Here is a 21,496-nt window from a genome sequence, read left to right as displayed (position 1 = left end):
ATTGTTGTTCCTCCTATGGCATTGTAAACCCCGTCAGCTCTTTGGGTCCTTTCTCTAGCTCCTCTATTGGGGACCCCGTGCTCAGTTCAGTGGCTAGCTGAGAGTGCCCCCTCTGTATTTGTCATGCACTAGCAGAGCCTCCCAGAAGAGTTATATTCAGCTCCAGTCAGCAAGAACTTATGGGCATCAAAAATAGGGTCTGGGTTTTGTAACTGTATATGGGATGAATCACTAGGTGTGGTAGTCTGTGGATGGTTTTTCTCTCAGTTTCTACTCCACACTTTGTCTCTGCATCTCCTTCTGTGGAAATTTTGTTCCCACTTCTAAGAAGAACCAGAGTGAGATACTTCCTTTTAAAAGCAGCATTTCATTCCAATGTGTGTGTAAACACAGAGGCAGGAGGACTCCTCACCTTGCTATGACCTTAAACATCACCCATCTACACACTCCAGGAATTGTCTTAAACTTTGTAGGTACCAACCATTTCCCAACAGTGAAACAAACCTCAGGGATTAATTCTCTTGGTTCCATTTTATAGATAAGGAAACCAAGGCAAAGACATCATTAAAAGTTGGTCACAGTTTTCCAGCTCTTGTGTAGTGAAGCCAGGGTCCAAGCCTGGTGTCCTTCTACAAGGCCATATTTCCAAGGCCATGGTGCCTGGAGACAGGGTAAGCAATAGAGTGCTATTAAAAGGAAAATCTTAAGACCAATTCTTTTTTTCACTGAAGTAACTGCAAAATCCCAATAAAGAAAACAACACCTACTGCACTTCTCTTTCACCAAACCCCAGCCCAGAGGAAATGTCATGAAGACCTTTCTTCACTTCATAGACATTTCAGCCCAGCCACTGAGACTCAAAACAATAGTAGGTACTAGGAGTATATATGGCCTTGCTTATTGTGTCCTTGGGCATGCTCTTGAGCATTCCAAGTGATGTCTGTGACGATGGTGCTATTTATAGTGTTCTCATTTAGCTCCCCAATCAACAATATTGCTTCAATTTTCTATCTCTCACTGATTGCTCAGTCCAGAGCCACTTGCTCCTGTCCTACTGCCTGAGCCTACAGGCTCATGGGGGTGGCTTCAATGTTCTCTTGTCTCAAGTGTGGCTTTCCATATTGTTTCCATGACCCATGTTTTGGATCCTAATAATTTGGGTGTGGGGCGGTGAGGATTTTCAGTGGAAGGCATGGCATTTGTGCTTTCCTCAAGGTCCATTTATCTTTGAAGCCCCCAGCTCTGAAGAGGAAGAGAACCCTGGTGAACAGACTTATGAGGAAGGGAATAAGAAATAAACAATAGCAATAATAAAGGCCATTGTTGACACATTTTCTTTGAACTTTGCTATTCTGGTTTGTTCATTTGTTACTGACTTGACACAAGCTAGAGTTGTCAGAGATAATATCCTACCTGTTCTGTAAAACTATCATTTTAAGTAAAAAATTTAAAAGCACACCAATTTTCCTTTGGTTTATTCAGAGAATACATGACATATTTTATAAAGATCAATAAGTAAACTGTAAAATATAGTGGTTTGGAGTGTATTACAAAAGAAAATGCAACCCGTTTTTGGGTGACTTTGTAAATATTGGGAATACTTGATCTATGAGAGCATTCCTTGAAGATTTGGGGTTCTAGTGACAAAGAAAACAGGATGCTTGTTACCCTGAACTTATATCCTGGAAATCCATCTGGACTCTACTGTTAGACACATTACCAGGTCAATGGTCATCCAACCCTATACCATCCACCAGAATGGGATTGTTAAAACCTGGAGACCAGAAGCTTCAAGATGAAGGCAATTAATAAAAGCTAATTTGGCAGACTCTTCTGGAAAAGGAAATGTTAATTGATGGATTGGTTTAAACCCTGAAATATTGTAAGTTGCCGAAATAAAAACAGTACCACAAGTAATCCAATTAAATTACGCTATAATGTGCTTTAGAGAAATACCTTGCCACCTCTAACCCAATCTAGGCTCTAGGAGCTTTTGCATACTATTTAGAGAAGCTAATGTCCCAAGAACAATACTAGGTAAGAGTCTTCATCACCTCAGGTCATGATGTATTCTGGATTTAATCAATGAGCCACCATACAATGACACCACCCTAGACTGACCTCAACACACTGAATACACAGCAACTGTTGGTACCTGGAGTAGGGAAGTATCACATGATGTTCCTGAGCATTGTAAAGTTGTCAGGAAGCCAACAGGAGACTAGACAAGTGGAAAGACTGTTGTACTCAAAGTGTGGTGAGTCTAGCCTTATAGAGCACAGGACAGATTAGAATACCCAGTGGCATCATGGTAGAAGTATCCTTAGAGAACACACTAGGTCTGTAGGTCTGTAGGTCTGTAGGTTTGGCTTTGATCCTGAAAGAGAGCTCCATGGAAGGATGTTTGACTCTTTTTCAGGAATCCTTGTTCTCAGATGTGTGACATGGACCACTGAAAGTCAGTGTGGAGTGGACACAAGAAATATATAGCAGAGAAAAATGGTTCCTAGACATTGTTCATTGATGCTGATGGGCCTAGGCAAATCTCATCAGACAGAGCCTGATCCAAGACAGTAGCCAAAAGGACTTTAGGATCAAACAGTGGCAAAGGCAGAGGTATAAATGTGTCCTTCCTTGGCTAGTCAGGATCCTAGCAGCTTGAGAGGACATTCAGAAACTGTCCTGCCTTCCTTCCTGAGAACATGGGTCCCATAGTGAATGCTGCTTGTTGGCTTAGAAGATGACCTCTATAACTGCTCCTGTCTCCATGCATGCATTCTATGCCTCCTGAGGATGCTTTGAACTTAACACAGATGGTATATGTTCTTGTCTGTGGCACAGGATGGTGCGGTGTATAAGGGAGAACTCAAATGGCCTCAACAAAGAACATTTTGTGTGTGGATAATTCAGAACTTCATTCTGGCTCTGTCAGTGGCATTAAAACATGAAGAGGCCAATACTCTTGAAGCAAAGAATAGTGCTAAGTAGAATGTGTTACCGTGGTGTGAAGGACAAGAGGTGTTTCAGAGGGTGTATACCATGAAGAGAAAGGGTATTAAGACACAAACAGGTGGATCCTCTTGGTATATTAGCTACTTGTCTGTTGTTACGATAACAGTATAGTCAAGGCAACTTAGAGTAGGAAAGTTTATTTGAGTTTATGGCTCCAGGAGGATAGAATCCATGATGGCCGGAATATATGGGGCAGGCATGGTGGCTGGAAAAGAGAGCTCAGAGCTCCTATCTTGAACTTCAAGCAAAAAGTAGAAAAGAGGGAACTAGAAATGATGGGCAGAATTGACACCTCAAACTCTGCTCCTGGTGATATACTTTCCATACTCCCTATACCTATACAAAGAACACTGCCAATTGGGAATCAACCACCCAAGCCTATGGGGGAAACTGTCATAGAAGCCACCACATTGCTTATGATTGTGAAGAAAAATAATAACCAAATTCAGAGGCACTGAGCTAGCTTGAAGCTGAGAATTCTAAGAACACTGGTCAGTTTCTCATTTTATAGCATGTGACACTCTCAAACACCATTTCCAACTGAAAGAACAAGCAAGCTCAATGATGATGAATGAAGAATTAATTGGAGACCCTTTCATCCAAAAGGATTGCAAGACACATATAGAAGTATATAGTGCTATAGTTGTTTTAATTAAAAATTGGATTTTATATTTGAATGCAAAACTTTGTTGTTGTTATTGTTTTTTAATAGACCCACACCTATATCCTTGTAAATGAGGATCCCAGGGTTCCTTATCACGCCTGGACTGTGGTATGGAGGACCATGGCTACCTAGGACATGTCTGTGGGTAAGCTGGGTGTACATAACTCCCATGCATGCACCTGTTGCAATCAGTCATTATACTTAGGTAATTGCTGAAGTGCATTTTCCATTGTCTTAGCTAAATGCTACAGATTGGGTAACTAACAAAGAAAAGTTTGTGGATTTATTTTCATTTTCTGTTTATATGTGCATATGTGTTCAGATTCATGTGCATGTGTGTAGGGAGATCACAGGACGACTTCAGCTAACACTCCTCAGGTTCTATCAACCTTCTTTGGAGATAGGTTCTCACTGGCCTGGAACTTTCCAAGCAGACTAGGCTTGCTGTTATGGAGACCCAAGGATCTTCTTGTCTTTGTCTCCCCAGGGCTGGGATCACAAGTAAATCACCTCATGTATATTTGTTTTAATGTGGGTCCTGCATATCTAACTTGGGTCCTCATGCTTCAATGCAGGCCCTTTCCAGACAGAGACACATCCATAGTCCAGAAAGGTTCTTTAAGATCATGGTTGGGAGATCTGCTTATCCAGAGATGAAGGTTATCTCATTGATATGGATGCCACAGAGTCCCATAATAGCATACAAGACATTGAGACAGTTTGTTTTTTTTTCCCAGCAGACCCAAATCTATATAACTCATAAACCTACTAACCTGTCAATTTATTAATCCATGAAATGATCTATCAATTAGCACAGAGTCCTTGTGATGTAATCATTACTTAAGTGTCCTGCTTGGTCTGTCTCCTTTATATCTGCCAAAGGGACTATACTCAAGGTAACAATAAATTTTTAACTGCAGCAACAATCTAGAAACAGGATGGTCCAGGAAGCTATAGGACATGAAGTGTGGAAGTAAGACTGAACTTAGGTGTTTGAAATCTTTCTCCTGAAGAAATAACATTAGAAATGACAGCAAAGTCGCAATGCTGAGCCCTCTTGTGCTGGAAGTAGAGCATCATGGCCATACAGGGCAATGAAGTATTGCACACCTGCCACATGATGTCACTTCATTTTGTCTACACACTTGCTCATGAAGGTAAAGCCCGCTGGATAGGCAAAGGTGCTAGTATGGTCAGGGCTTGACTCTGAGAACTAAATATCCACTTAGAGCAAGCATTCTTCCCTAAGGTGCAATGGGCTCCTGTGTAAATGCAGACTGATATTACTCAGAACATGTTTGATTTCATAGCAGCTACCACGCTGTGCTGAGTACTGTGTACTCAGAAGTCCTTGTGGCACCTTCTGGTGTCCTTAAATAACCTTTAGGCACAGTGCTGTCATCCCACACTCTCATAGATGAATGCATGATAAGGCAGCCAGCATCAGAGTCCCTAACATATCTGTGCTTGTGTGATTTGACCATATGTGACACCACTCACTTTGATGAAAACATTTAAATACCTACCCCAAGAATGATTACATGTTCGCATTTAGAGTCAAGGGTCATAGGACAATTTCCTAGCTCAGATGCTAGCTTGGGATCACACTCTATTGTCTGACTTCAACCTGAATTGTGACCCCTGAGGCATGAAGAACCCATAGCACAAGGTGATAATTCAGTAAGTGTCTGTTGTATGGGAAAACATGCCTTACGGAAAACACCCTGTTATCTCTTAGAAGGAGGTGACTTTTATGTAACTAGTAAATAGAGGGAAGACACTAAAAGGGAAATCAACTTATTTTCAAACACAGTGAAAAGATGAAGCAGGCACGGTGTCCTCAGGCTGTAGAGGTCACTGGTCACTGACTTCTCTGCTCCCAGTATGACATTTTCTCACACCCCTTGTCTGACTGTGTCTTGTAGGGGTTTCCAACTGCAGAGGAACTCTAATGAGATATTTGAGGATGAGGGCAGCCCAGTGTGTCTTCTCAGTGACTGATCTGTGCTCAGGGTTGGGTAAGGGCCTGGAGAGCATGCTTGAGTTGGTAGACCCCCACACTCTTTTAGGCTATTCCCCAGCACACAGCTAAGAGCATCCTGCCAACCTTGAAAATGTGTGAGTGTCGTATGTTAGTCATAAAAGGCAAATGAGCTTCTCGATTTCCCTACGGACTGCTGGTGACAACCTGTCCTGCCTTTCCACAGTTTGATTCCTGCTAGGCATTTTGTCCAACTGCCACATCAACCTACTTGATCAAATGTCCTTTGTCCATTCCTGGCATCTGGAAGGAACTCTGAAGTTCTCAGATTCGCCCTCTCTGGATGAAGTGTCTCTCAGAAATTCCTGTTATCAGGCTTTGATTTCTCATGAAAATGACAATGACATATTCTTGTAATGGGTCCTTGAAGGATACCTGAACTCAGCTTCATGCTGTTCACAGAGTATTGCTACGGTGCTCACTGTGAAGGCTTGCAGGAGAGAGGAGGTCAGAAAGGAGTTGATTTACAGCCTTTCCTCCCCAGATGGTCCTCTCATTCCCTTTAAATGTAGTAATTCATTTTATGACATCTGACTCCCAGGCTGGTCTTAATGGCAGTGAGATGATATTAGTTATGAACACAATTCTGATGCACTGGGAAGCAGGACAATGGAGTCAAGAGAATCAGGTCACCTGGTGCTTGGAAAAGAAGCCTCAGGATTCATTCAGATCAGAGACTGGACAGACAGAAGCTCCTGGGGCAGATAGTGCTGGGCTGGCATCCAGGGAGAGGTGGGGGGATCAGTAATCTTGGAGAACACAAGGAAGCTGCACAGGGTTCTGTCCAGAAACTACACATTCCTACATTTGGGGAAAAGGATATGAGTTTTGTGTGCATATAGAATGGGGCCAACAGTGGGAGGGGGACGCAGTCAGGGGATGGGGAGCGAAGGGCTAAGGCAGCACAGGGAGAAGAGGTAATGAGGTCTCATGGACGCCAGGCCTGCGACAAGAGGCTACAGCACCTTTAACTGGACGGTGTTCTAACCACAGTGCTCAGGGTGTATTCACACTCTTGTTGGAGTATGAGGAGTCTGGGCACTTCCTGGCTGTGCCCAGTCATGAGGCAGGCCCAAGAGGAGGCTAGCAAAGCTGAAGAGAGATTGCATGCCGTGGAGTCAGTGACGAGCTCACTCCAGAAGGGTCTCTGCTGTCTTTTGCTCTCCATGCTGTCTATGCACACTTGGGAACAGACAAAAGACGGGAGGGGCAGCTAAGCTTTAGTTTGCACAGAAAATTCATGCCTCAAAACAACAAGAACTTCCACAGATTAGTAAATCAGCACGCAGGCACAGAGCTTTAGAATAGTTAAAACTGTTATGGATTTCCTTAGGTTCACATTCCCACAGGAGTGAGCACAACCACAACATCAATCAATATTCTAACAAAGTAACTTTGCTCAAGGGCCAAGGTCTTCTTGAAATGTCTAACTTTGCTCTTCCACAAAGTCACAAGAAAAAACCATGTTGGAAATAGCTGCTTCCTGGCAATAGGAGACAAGCTTGGCTACTATATACTTGGTTTGAGCTGTGTACGGCATACACACACATGCACACCCAAAAACATCACACAAACACAACACACACACACACCACATATACACACTGTCTAGCTTCACTTAAGCCTGAAACTCAATATTCAGTGATAGTCTAGCCTCAGAAGATGCTGAAGCCATGGTCAGCAGTATCATGGCCTCTAAATATCCATCTAGTAATGACTAGGACTTTGGGCTATTTCCTTAAATAGCTGAAGGGGGTTTTTAGCTATAAGAAAAAAAAAGACCTTCATATAAAGAATCTGGGTCATCAGTTAAGCCTCCTGAGCCTGGGAAACCTGCTCCCAGAAAAGACCTATCTCTGGCTTTACAGATAGAACAGAACCAGGATAGAGGTATGGGGTGAACCTTTTCTGCCAGTAGCTGGGTGTGGCTCTATTAACCCATCCCAGACCTGCAACCCACAGAGCTGTGGGAGAGAACACCGTAGTACCAGGTAAGCAGCAATGCACATGGTAACTCCTATGGCAATAATCTCAAGATCTCCTGTCCAGTCTGTCAGGATATTTCCATGTTCCTGTGATTGTTAGTGAATCCATTATTTTCTTTTACTCTCAAGGTTGGCTGAAAATATACCGTATCCTTGTCTCCATCTCTGCTACTTTACATTTCATATTTGCCTTTTCCAAATAGCTTCCTAGGAGGTGTTTGTGTTGGACAAACATAAACACAATTCAAGTCTAACTGCTATGTGCAAACATCAGGCGAGGAAGCCACGGCTAAATGTTTTCATGGATATGTACTCCTGCAGTGCTCACTACCCTGGCAGGAGGAGCTGGAGCTGGGCTCACCTCTCCTGGGCCCATCTTTCAGGAGCCATTAGCAGAAATATCTGATGATATCACTGAAGGCTATGAATTAAACCCAGAGAATGAGTGGGTAATGCTAAAGGTGTGGTCAACATGACCTCCCACATACCTCTTACATCATGATAGACTATACCTCTACAGGCAAACAGTGGCAGATAGCTATGGATTGTGAATATATAGGTTCAACGGGTTCTATAAGACTAAAATATACCTAACAGGGATGAAATTCTAATAGAATTCTAAAGTTCAATTACATTTAAGTTAAAAATTGTTACTTGCATATATCTGTGACATGTGTGTGAAAGTGCATGTGCAAAGGCTTACAAGTAGAGACTGGAGGATGATTTTATGCAGATAGTTCTCTCTTTTTTTTATCTTGAGATGGAGTTGGGGATTTGAACTCAGGCCCTCAGACTTGCAAGACCAGTACTTTGCTTCCTGAGCCCTGTAGCCAGCACAGATTTTAAGGAAAATGTTAAGAATGTGTGTCACATGACATCCATATGAAGTCAATGTTCCCTTACTGGTTAAGAGTCTATCACAGAGAATGTTCAAGCAAGTTTACAACAGGAAAGGCTCAATTCAATGTTGATCTATATGGGTTTTTAAGAAGGAGACAACCCTAGGGTCTGTTCTGTGGTCTTTGAAGCAACTGGAGAATGCTAAAGAGGAACAGAATACCATTTTAAGAGTAATGGGCATTACATCGATGGTTTTAAATTAAAATAAAAACCCGGCTAATAAGCTACTTCTGTAAACAGCTCAGCAAGCCAGAACCGAGGTACTCTGCTTTGTGCATGAAATTAAAATAAACTAAAACTTAATTGCTTTTGGTCGCAAAGCGGTGATGATCTTTTAATCATCGCATTAATCTAGCCCAGCCACTCTTTGGTATTCCATTCGGTGTCTCATTGGCTCTTTTCTTTAAGAATAAACAATAAAACATATTTGTAGTAGTCATGCGGTATTAGAATTCTCTTACTAACATCAGTTTTTTGAAATAACTCCAAGATTGAGATTTCTCTGAAAATTATTTGGAAAAATTAATGGAAGCACTTAGGGAATTGCATTTTGCATATTCCAATGTGAAGTGTATTTTAAATGTTATTAGCTAAATTACTGGTATTACTCAGGAGATAAATAGTAATCGCTTTAGGAACAATATGCAAAAGGAAGGCAGGTTTGCTTTCCTATTCTCTCACAAACTCAAGTCAACAATGTCAGGTCAGCAAATGTCCACTTTCCCCAGGCACCGCCACAGCACATTCTCTTAGATGTGCAGTTACGATGTGCAGAAAGGACATTGCCGTCTATCCTCATGTTATCTGTGGTGGTCAGAACCAGCTCTCCCCTGTCTGTCCCTTTTTCCTACAAGGTAGGAATACCTCCTGGAGGAAGTGGTCCCAGTCAGCTGCTGCTCACTGGTGTCCTACACTATGGGTAGCTCCTCAGAGAACCCAACAGGCAGATAGAATCGAAGATTTACCACAGTACCTAAGACAATGCAAATAAAGAAACTAGAGCAGTGAAGACTCCAGCAGAGGCAGAACAACTCACACACTAAACTTTAATTCCTGTACATCACCCATCCTCAGGTTTTCACTTGGGCTTATTTGCCTGTTCCTGAAGAACACTGATGGCTGTGATGTTTGCTTTCTCTGGTGACAAAAGATGTGGCCATCTAATTTGGAGGAAGAGTGTGTAAGCAAGGAAAAAAAGAATTAATACTAGAAGAATGAATGAGGATCTATATAATCCAAGAAATGAAGGCTAGAGAAGATAAGACAGTCAGGGTTAGGTGTGGGCAGGTCTCACCAGTAAGCCCAGTATGTATTCCTGCCATACGACTCCGGTCATTCTGTGGGTTCACCCTAATTGAAGTTACCCAGTGTGTAAAGTGTTAGAGAATATATATATATGACATTTGGAAACTTATCCATAACAATGTGGTTCTGGGTTAGTTTAGAACCGAGATAAATGTCCTCCAGTTTTCAGACAGCTTTGAGGATCAACTGATGACATTTGCCCCGTAAAAGCATGCCAATGGTTTAATGATATTCAGTAGATTTGGTGTGCCTTGGTGTTGGAGAGGATTCTGCTAACTGGGAAGCTATGCCAGCATTATCTCTGTCTCATTCCAACCGGAAATCTTAAAATGAGCCAGTCACGTATCCTCAGTAGATCTCCCAGTGCTTGCCTTCTTGCTGAGCTCCTGCTTCATGTCTTCAGGGGAGGGGCATCCTCTTCCAGGACTCCATTGTGTAGTTGCAGCAACTTCCCTGCAAAACGCATGCTGTGGCACCCAACACAAGAGGCACCACCAGCTCCTTTCCTGGTATCCTCACAGAGGCCACAGGAACAAGGAGCTGTTGTCTCTGTTGTCACGTGTCATCCAACAGATGAATCCCCTTCCATCCATGAACACCGATTTTAATTTATAAATATGGTTTTGGAGTTGTTGCAGATTTCAGTTGTTATATTTTTTTATATTTTATTTATTTTTTATTTTTTATTTTTTTTAAATTTTTTAAAAATATTTTTATTTTCTATATTCTTTGTTTACATTCCAAATGATTTTCCCTTTCCCAGATCCCTCCTCTCCATATGTCCCATAAACCTTCTTCTCTCCATCCCTTCTCCAATCACCTCCCTCCTTTTTCTCTGTCCTTATATTCCCTCCCAATGCTAGATCAATCATTTCCAGAATCAGGACCCTCTACATACTTCTTCATGGGAGTTATTTGTTATGCAATTTGTGCCTTGGGTATTCAGGGCTTCTGGGCTAATTAATATCCACTTATCAGAGATTGCATTCCATGTGTATTCTTTTGTGATTGGGTTACCTCACTTAGGATGATATTTTCCAGATCAAACCATTTGCCTAAAAATTTTGTGAATTCATTGTTTCTAATTGCTGAGTAGTATTCCATTGTGGAAATATACCACATTTTCTGTATCCATTCCTCCTTTGAGGGGCATCTGGGTTCTTTCCAGCTTCTGGCTATTATAAATAAGGCTTCTATGAACATAATGGAGCATGTGTCTTTATTGCATGCCGGGGAATCCTTTGGGTATATGCCCAGGAGAGGTATAGCAGGGTCCTCCAGAAGTATCATGTCCAGTTTTCTGAGGAACCTCCAGACTGATTTCCAAAGTGGTTGTACCATCTTACAGCCCCACCAGCAGTGGAGGAGTGTTCCTTTTTCCCCACATCCTCGCCAACACCTGCTGTCTCCTGAGTTTTCGACCTTAGCCATTCTGACTGGTGTAAGGTGAAATCTCAGGGTTGTTTTGCTCTGCATTTCCCTAATGACTAATGATGTTGAGCACTTCTTAAGGTGCCTCTCGGCCATCTGAATTTCTTTAGGTGAAAATTCTTTGTTTAGATCTGTACCCCATTTTTTAATAGGGTTATTTGGTTCCCTGGGGTCTAACTTCTTGAGTTCTTTGTATATATTGGATATTAGCCCTCTATCAGATGTGGGGTTGGTGAATATCCTTTCCCAATTTGATGGTTGCCATTCTGTCCTTTTAACAGTGTCCTTTGCCTTACAGAAACTTTGTAATTCTATGAGGTCCCATTTGTCAATTCTTGATCTTAAAGCATAAGCTATTGATGATCTGTTCAGGAACTTTTCCCCTGTGCCCATGTCCTCAAGGGTCTTCCCCAGTTTCTTTTCTATTAGTTTCAGTGTGTCTGGTTTTACATGGAGGTCCTTGATCCACTTGGAGTGAAGTTTAGTACATGGAGATAAGAATGGATCAATTCATATTCTTCTGCATGCTGACCTCCAATTGATCCAGCACCATTTGTTGAAAAGGCTATCTTTTTTCCACTGGATGTTTTTGGCTCCTTTGTCGAAGATCAAGTGACCATAGGTGTGTGGATTCATTTCTGGATCTTCAATTCTATTCCATTGGTCCACTTGTCTGTCACTGTGCCAATACCATGCAGTTTTTAACACTATTGCTCTGTAGTATTCCTTGAAGGCAGGGATACTGATTCCCCCAGAATTTCTTTTGTTGTTGAGAATAGTTTTAGCTATCCTAGGTTTCTTGTTATTCCAGACGAATTTGAGAATTGCCTTTTCTAATTCTGTGAAGGACTGAGTTGGGATTTTGATGGGGATTGCATTGAAACTGTAGATCGCTTTTGGCAAGATGGCCATTTTAACTATATTAATCCTGCCAATCCACGAGCATGGCAGATTTTTCCATTTTCTGAGGTCTTCTTCGATTTCCTTCTCAGAGACCTGAAGTTTTTGTCATATAGATCTTTTACTTGTTTGGTTAGAGTCACACCAAGATACTTTATATTGTTTGTGGCTATTGTGAAGGGTGTCATTTCCCTAACTTCTTTCTCAGCCTGCTTATCCTTTGAGTATAGGAAGGCAACTGATTTGCTTGAGTTGATTTTATAACCAGCCACTTTGCTGAAGTTGTTTATCAGCTGTAGGAGTTCTCTGGTGGAGGTTTTCGGGTCACTTAAGTAGACTATCATGTCATCTGCAAATAGTGATAATTTGACTTCTTCCTTTCCAATTTGTATCCCCTTGACCTCCTTATGTTGTCTAATTGCTCTAGCTAGAACTTCAAGTACTATATTGAAAAGATATGGAGAGAGAGGACAGCCTTGTCTAGTCCCTGATTTTAGTGGGATTGCCTCAAGTTTCTCTCTATTTAGTTGGATGTTGGCTACAGGTTTGCTGTATATTGCTTTAACGATGTTTAGGTATGGGCCTTGAATTCCTGTTCTTTCCAATACTTTTAGCATGAAAGGATGCTGGATTTTGTCAAATGCTTTTTCTGCATCTAATGAGATGATCATATGTTTTTTTTTCTTTGAGTTTGTTTATGTAGTGGATAGCATTGATGGATTTCCTTATATTGAACCATCCCTGCATCCCTGGGATGAAGCCTACTTGATCATGGTGGATGATCGTTTTGATGTGTTCTTGGATTCGGTTGGCAAGAATTTTATTCAGTATTTTTGCATCAATATTCATAAGAGAAATTGGTCTGAAGTTCTCTTTCTTTGTTGGATCTTTGTGTGGTTTTGGTATCAGCGTAATTGTGGCTTCTTAGAACAAGTTGGGTAGAGTTCCTTCTGTTTCTATTTTGTGGAATAGTTTGAAGAGTATTGGTGTTAGGTCTTCTATGAAGGTCTGATAGAACTCTGCACTGAAGCCATCTGGTCCCGTGCTTTTTTTGGTTGGGAGACTTTCTATGACCCTTTTTATTTCTTCAGGTGTTATGGTCCTGTTTAGTTGATCTATTTGATCCTGATTTAGTTTTGGTGTCGGATATCTATCTAGGAAACTGTCCATTTCCTCCAGATTCTCCAGTTGTGTTGAGTATAGGCTTTTGTAGTAGTATCTAATGATTTTTTGAATTTCCTCAGTTTCTGTTGTTATATATCTCCCTTTTCATTTCTAAGTTTGTTAATCTGGATACTGTCTCTGTGTCCTTTGGTTAGTCTGGCTAAGGGTTTATCTATCTTGTTGATTTTCTCAAAGAACCAGCTCCTGGTTTTGTTGATTCTTTGTATGGTTCTCTTTGTTTCTACTTGATTGATTTCGGCCCTGAGTTTGATGATTTCCTGTCTTCTACTCCTCCTGGGTGAAATAGCTTCTTTTTGTTCCAGGGCTTTCAGGTGTGTCATTAAGCTGTTAGTGTATGCTCTCTCCATTTTCTTTTTGGAGGCACTCAGGGCTATGAGTTTTTCTCTTGGCACTACTTTCATTGTGTCCCATAGATTTGGGTATGTTTGTGTCTTCAGAGAGAGATGCCCATGAATATACAAGAAGCCTACAGAACTCCAAACAGACTGGACCAGAACAGAAATACTTCCGTCACATAATAATCAAAACACCAAATGTACTAAACAAAGAAAGAATATTAAACGCAGTAAGAGAAAAAGGCCAAGTAACATATGAAGGAAGACCTATCAGAATCACAGCAGACTTTTCACCCGAGACTATGAAGGCTAGAAGATCCTGGGCAGATCTCATGCAGACTCTAAGAGAACACAAATGCCAGCCAAAACTACTATATCCAGCAAAACTCTCAATCACCATAGATGGAGAAACTAAGATATTCCATGACAAAACCAAGTTTACCCAATATCTATCCACAAACCCAGACCTACAAAGGATAATAGGAGGAAAACACCAATACAAGGAGGGAATCTTCACCCTGGAAAAAGCAAGATAGTAACCTTTCATCAAACCCAAAAGAAGTTAACCAATCAAATTTAAAAAATAACATCAAAAATGACAGGAAGTAACAATCACTATTCCTTAATATCCCTTAACATCAATGGACTCAATGCCCCAATAAAAAGACATAGACTAACCGACTGGATACGTAAACAGGACCCTACATTTTGCTGCATACAGGAAACATACCTCAGGGTCAAAGACAAACACTACCTTAGAGTAAAAGGCTGGAAGACAATTTTACAAGCAAATGGTCTCAGGAAACAAGCTGGAGTAGCCATTTTAATATCAGATAAAATTGACTTTCAACCCAAAGTCATCAAAAGAGACTCTGAGGGACACTTCTTGCTGGTCAAAGGAAAAATACAACAAGAAGAACTCTCAATCCTGAACATCTATGCTCCAAATGCAAGGGCACCCTCATTCATAAAAGAAACTTTATTAAAGCTCAAAGCACATATTGCACCTAACACAATAATTGTGGGTGACTTCAACACTGCACTTTCCTCAATGGACCGATCAGGAAAACAAAAACTAAACAGGGACACAATGAAACTAATTGAAGCTTTGGACCAATTAGATTTAATATATATATATATATATATATATATATATATATATATATATATATATATATATATATATACACCTTGGTCAATGATACCTTGGTCAAGGAAGAAATAAAGAAAGAAATTAAAGACTTTTTAGAACATAATGATTTCAGTTGTTATAAATGCAGTTGTTTTTAGCACTTTTATGAATGTCTAGGTGAGCAGGGCATCACTGAGCTATGGTAGGTAGTAGTTCATATTGAAGACCCCAACAAGCCTGAGACATAGTTCAATTTTCTAAGACTGAGACTCCACCTTCTTCAACCTTATAGGTAGAGTCCTCCTCCTCCTCCTCCAGTCACTGATTGGCCCCACATTCTCCTCTGAGAATTCCTGACAAGTGAACTGGTGATAACTGTCCCCAAATCAGCCTTCCCTGCTTTTAAATAACTCTAGAATTAGGACACACATCTTCTCACTGTCACAATGGTTGGACCCTGTCCTGTGTTCTATCTACAGAAGGATAAACTAGGGTTCTCACGTATTTCTTGACTGCCCATGAATGCTCTATGAATGCTCTCCTGACTATACAGGGCTAGGTTTTACAAAAAAAAAAAAAAAAAAAAAAAAGGAAAAGACCAAATACCAGGAAGATTGCTGGTTTCCATATCTTTCCAGATTCCCTATGTGCAAGCAGTCTGTGAAGAATCATTCATCTGCACAGTTGGAGTCAGATGGACCAGCAGAGGATTCTGAGTAAAGGGAAAATATGTGACCTTGGATGACAGTAATCACAAAGGCTACACAGCTTTCATGTGTGGCTACTTCCTGCCTTTCTGTTTTATATGGGACCATTGAGCATGGCCAAGTGCATATAATATAAATGACGCCCCACTAATCATATCCACCCTGGTGTGGTGATACTTCTGAGTATACTTTAAAACCCAAGCTTGGTGCAAAGAAGAGTTTGTTAAGCACTGGAGATCAGGTAGATATGAAAAGGCTCTTCTAGTAAATCCTGTTTCACTCCTGGAGATGTCATGCAGTCAGTTCCCATGGGCAGCAGAGGGCCTTTGATGTGAAGCACAAGAATAACGCTATCAGAGCATCAAATGTCACCACTGAGGCCTTGATCTTCCTGCACTCTGAACCTGGCTGCTCACTGCCCAGCAAAGGCATCACAGAGGACTCGGCTGTCCTCTGTTCATTCAGAGGTGAGAGGTACTCTGCAGCAGGGAGATGTGCAGATTAGACTGTTTCATCTGCTGGAGCGGGATGGTGGTGGCAGGGATCGTGCAGAAAACAAATTCCATCACAATGGCTCTGATACAGAGACTGTACATTGACATAGGTGTCTCCACAACCATGAATGAAGGCGTGTAGCTAGGTGTAAGCACTACTCTTCAGACAAACCTCTGAGGTCCAAGTCTCCACACCATGCTTCCTTCTCACTATAGTTACTGGTCACTCAGTGAAATACTGTTTTTAGTGGCTATTTACCTTGAGTTTCTCTAACTCATTTGCTCTTCTTAAGTTGCTCCTATGCAATTTAAAAATAATTCCCTTCTTCCCTTCCACTTTCCCCCCATAGCCTTAGGTGTTGGCTATAGAATCTGTGGTTGGAAAACATTAAGTAGGAAATACTTGAAAGAATTCATGTGTTTGGATTATGTTCTGTTCTGGGTGGTGTAGTGAAGTCCTGCTTCATCTCCCTCAGTTCAACACAGGATGTGAGTCTTGGTCCACCATGTCCATGCAGTGTGTATTACCTTTCCATTAAGTACTTAGATGGGGGATGACCCTCCCATCCTCCCAACCCTGCTGACATTTCTTGTTGACTGTCACATCTCTTATTTGTACAGTTGTTTTACAGCAGCCTGATCCTACAGCACATACTACAATGGCTATATTGACACCTCCTTTCCTTCCATCAGGTGAGCACTGCATCCTCTTACTTCATCATGCATCATAGCAGGGGGTGAAGACAGTACAGGAACCTATTATAGGAAAAATAGGTCTCCTTCACATAACTGTCACTGCTATACTTACTTCGTGTCCATGTTATTGCTTATCTCTATAAATTATACCTTAGCATAGGTAGACATGCACAAGTAAAGACTGAATGTAGGTTTTAATACATCCAAGTTTTTGATAACCACTGGGGGCCTTGGAACACAACCAAAGAGCTTGAAGGCACAGGAGATGTAGAAATGAAGACAGCACTGTTTTACCACTGGTTCTGAGATGGCGTGTGCTTTAAAAATCTCTGGGCAGTATGGAATTCCTCTTGTATTTAGAGCCCCCTATCTTTCAGAAAGTCTGCAGTGGCCTGGCAGTCTGTTTGGCATCCACACCCAGGTTCTCTTTTCCCACAGGGCTCTTATAACTAAGATGCTTCCAGCCCCCTGTCACTATGCTTCAGGGGAACTAATATCATCCCTGTCCCCAAAGTGGAGGCTAGTGGTGGAGATCCTTTAGGAGGCTAGAGGAGAGGCGATGGTGCTCCCTGTATCGCTGTGTGGTTTGAGGAGCTCCTGGTTCAAGCTGGCAGAATCAGTTTGAAGAGACCTGAATTTTATATATTTATATATATTTCCTTGTCTACTAAACATTCATAAGAAACTGTTTTGCTTCTGAGAGGCAATTGGTTGGGTAGTTACCCAGAAAATACATCCAAGCCTGAAGCCTAGCAAAGTGCAGCTACTGGGGCCACCTTGTTTTCTTGCTGCTGTTGGCAGAACAAGTCCTGTTACTTGTAGCCAAGAGCAATCTACCAGACAGATATTGTACACTTGCTGGCTCTGTGTTATTATACAAAAAAACCCCAAAATGTTAGAGAAATTGATGCAGGGAAAATGCCTGAAAATATTTCAAATTTCATAATAATATATACAATGTAATAGACATATATTTTAATAAAAATATTCTGGCATGTATGGTAAGGCAGTTTGAAGGCTATCCACTATAATCTTGGCATTTTCATGGGAATCTGGGAAGCAGTCATGGAGAAAGGGAACCCATAGAAAAGGTTAGATGTTTCTGAGTGACAAAGAGACTTTAATGGTTTTGGATATCTATAACATGGATATTATTTAGAACAATATCAATTTAGACAATGTAAGTTGAGAAGACTGGTCAGTGAGAAGCCTCCACTTACTGTTCTGAATCTGAGGACTTTTCTGCACAATGTCTTTTCTCCATGGGCAAGATATAGAGGATCTTATTTGCAGAAATGTACTCTGAGTCCATGAGGCACAAAAGGCACCATTGAGAAGTCTTTCTATAGAGGTGATGAATTACCTAATGCAGGAAAAGGAGCCCACAGCTGCGACAGGGAAGAATGATATCAACATGACAACAAACACACATCACCCAGACTTAGCATGGTGAAACTTGGGTTGGCACAAGATCCAAGGCAGTATACATAAAGCCTGTGAAACAAGAAGAAGCAGATATGGGACATTCTTGAAATAAATGTGGCTTTGTTAACCATCAAAGGAGACTGGTACTCACTGTGTCTGAAATATGCCACTTATGAGGTGCCTCCTATAATTTCATTCTGTCTCTAGGGAGGCGGTATGTCTTATTAGAACAGGGCATATAGCATAGGAACTCTTAGGCTACACCACTATAATTTAATTTCTAGGTTGCTGTGAAAAATCCATAGTCTTTATGTGCAAAGAAGCAGAAAGGAAATCAATGTTGCCTTCTCTGCACATTTAAAAGGTGTGTCAATGCAGGAGTCCTGGAATAAATGTATGGACTTCTAGAGTAGTCTGTGATGTGTCAATGTTAGAACATATCATTTTCAGGAATCATGCTATAGTTTGGAGAACAACTGTGAACAAGTTACTAAAAGGGGAAGAGGATGTCTACAGTTGAGCTTTCCTGGAAATCAGAAAGGCATCCAACCCTTCTGTCTACCTGTTTCTCAGAGGGACCACAGGAATTTGGGGGCTGTAAGTCACTTCCAGAGTAGAGCATTGTTGAAAATGCCTTCAGCACCATTTCCTAGGTTTCTAGAACAGAGTATTAAGTTTAAATGGAGCCTTCAGACTCTCCAGAGTTTCTGGGCCGTCTTCATTCCTCTCCTCACAAACTGTGAAAGACCTGTATAAGCTCAGTACTTGATGATATTTTCTTCAGAATTTGTCTCCTTTCTTCCAACCTTCTTCTCTTCTCTTCTCTTCTCTCTCTTCTCTTCTCTTCTCTTCTCTTCTCTTCTCTTCTCTTCTCTTCTCTTCTCTTCTCTTCTCTTCTCTTCTCTTCTCTTCTCTTCTCCCCTCCCCTCCCCTCCCCTCCCCTCCCATCTCCCCCCCTTTCCCTTCCCCTCCCCTTTTCCCCCTCCCCCCTCCTCTCGCTCTCTCTTCCCTTGTCTGAACACTGTCAACTTCTAGAGAATAGATGTCCTGGATGTGATGGTTCCAGTTCCTTAGTTACCTTTACCCTCTTTTAGAAAATGACAGTTCTGAACAAACATAAGAACTTAATGTCCTTTGTGAGGAGGTCTCCTTTCAAACAACACTATGGCAAAATATCTATCAGATCCAATAACTCACAGTGCCCACCAGCTTCCCTCCAACACCAAGTTCTATGATTAAGCTTCCTCTTTATCTCAGCATGTCTTCTGGTTGTCTGTCACTGGTCCTCAAGGAGACTGTATTCACCGGACTATGCTGTCCCAGGTCCCTGGACTGAAGCTCTGCAGAGCAGTGGCCAGATGGGCACTGCCCATCCATATGTATCCAAAGTAGAATCTGTGCTACTGTTGTCAGATCAAAGCATCCCCAGAGTATCCTCCCTACAAAGGGCATCTCAAAGCTGCCTTCTGATGGCATGGGCTATCTATATAGATGATTTCTAGGTAGCTACAATTTATCACATCTAGTAAGTGCTTGAGGAAGGAGAGTCAATGTTGTGAACTTTCCCCCCAATGTCATATTCTATTAAAAGTGAGACACCAGGTTGGTGTCTCAACTCTAAGAGACTAATGAGGAACAGGAGCTAATTGCCCCATAACATGAATGGTGGCCAGTTTAGGGGAGGATCTTGGTTTCTGTGGATGTCTGGATGTTAGGGCATTTAGTGGTCTAAGAGACATGTAATGAATTATCAGGGCTAATCAGGGTTCAGTAATGACTCAGCCCATCCCAGAGCCCATATGCATGTTGGCAGCCACATGACAGGTAAATACACAGACATCTTTTCATGTCAGAAATGAAGCAATCACTTTTAGTTTCTGTGATCACACTCTCAGCATTATCACCAGGCTAGTCATGAACCCAGAACCTTGGCAAGGAGACAGACCTTGTCTGATGCATTGCTTCATTTATTTTCTGTCATTCTCTAGCAGGACACAGACTATGAAGAGGCCCATATTTACGACAACTGAGACCCATAATGCCTCCTTCCTTATCTGCTCAGTGGACACACATTTAAATTCATGGATGATTTATTTGCTGTCTTCAAGAACAGAGAAGCAATTCAGACACATTGCTGTATCACTTTCTCCTTTGGGCCATTAAATCTAAGAGGAAAGGCCATTAAGTGCCTTAAAATATTGCACATCCAGGTGATACAGAGCAGGTTATAGCTGTCTCCAAGCCTACTGTTTGCAGTGTGCAAACTCCTCCCACGGCAGCAGGTGAGTCCTGCAGTAGAAGGGGATTCAGCCCTTTCCTAACACTAAATATGAATGTAGATATGAACCTAGATGCAAGAGCCTGTGACAGGGAGCTTTCCTTATTAATGAAGGCACTGCTCTGCCATGGTGACTTAGATGAAAACCACTCACCTCTCACAGATCTCTTTCCTGAAATAAATCTTTATTTATACTCCACCCCCTAGGTGTCAGATATTGCCCAAAAGCTGATAATGAAAGATGTGGGAGTCCCACAACCTACTCACCCCAGTTCTCTGAACTTCCATGAAAGTTGCTCTTTGGAATGCCTTTTCCCACACAGCCAGCTCATGACCCAGCTCTACACTGAAGATGTGGCTCTTCCCATGGCTGGCTAGGATGCTGAAGCAGTATGACCTTGGGTCTTCACAATCAAAATCTTGGAGACCAAGATACAGGTTTGCCTGCAGCCAGTAGTTATCTGAAAGCCAGAACTGAAAAACAATATGGATTGGAAATGGGTCAGGACTGGAGGAATGAGCCCAGACTACAGAACCCAGCCCACCCTTTGGGAATAGGGTTGCATTTGCCTGGTGTGATAGAGGTAGCCTCTTCCTCATAACCACCAAATGGGGAAAGCACTTTAGAAATGTTTTTAGAACAATAGTGAAAGCAATAAAATAGGGAGGAAGGCACTGGATATAGCTTGAAGAGCCATCACAGACTCCCCCGGCTGCCCACACCAAATAACAGGCAATCATATTCTTGGAATGTGTCTCTGATGTGCTTGTTTAGGATATACCCCCATTGGAATTCTTCATGCCAAGGTTAGCTACAGGGATCTGGATGTCACCAGGTGTCCCTACTTCCAGATGAGGGCTATGGAAGCAGGCAACAGGGACTACTAAAGGATGCTTCTGGAACAGTCTGTCCCCGCCCCAATACAGATATAGAGGTAACCCACAAAAATATTGTACATAAGCTATGCCCAGGCTCTGATCATTGGAGGCAAGCCTTTCCTCAAAA

General features: G+C 41.7%; 1 protein-coding gene across 1 annotated transcript in view; it reads right to left on the bottom strand.

Moving 5' to 3' along the window:
* Positions 1 to 21,496, bottom strand: part of Sntg2 (syntrophin gamma 2) — a 215,740-nt gene that overhangs the window by 32,359 nt on the left and 161,885 nt on the right. The window contains exon 14 of the mRNA XM_052184744.1: positions 20,758 to 20,964. Within this exon, the coding sequence (XP_052040704.1) occupies positions 20,758 to 20,964 (207 nt within the window). The remainder of the gene's footprint in view (positions 1 to 20,757; positions 20,965 to 21,496) is intronic.

Source organism: Apodemus sylvaticus, chromosome 6, assembly GCF_947179515.1.
Source record: "Apodemus sylvaticus chromosome 6, mApoSyl1.1, whole genome shotgun sequence".
NCBI lineage: Eukaryota > Metazoa > Chordata > Mammalia > Rodentia > Muridae > Apodemus > Apodemus sylvaticus.
This window is presented reverse-complemented; position numbering and strand designations above follow the sequence as displayed.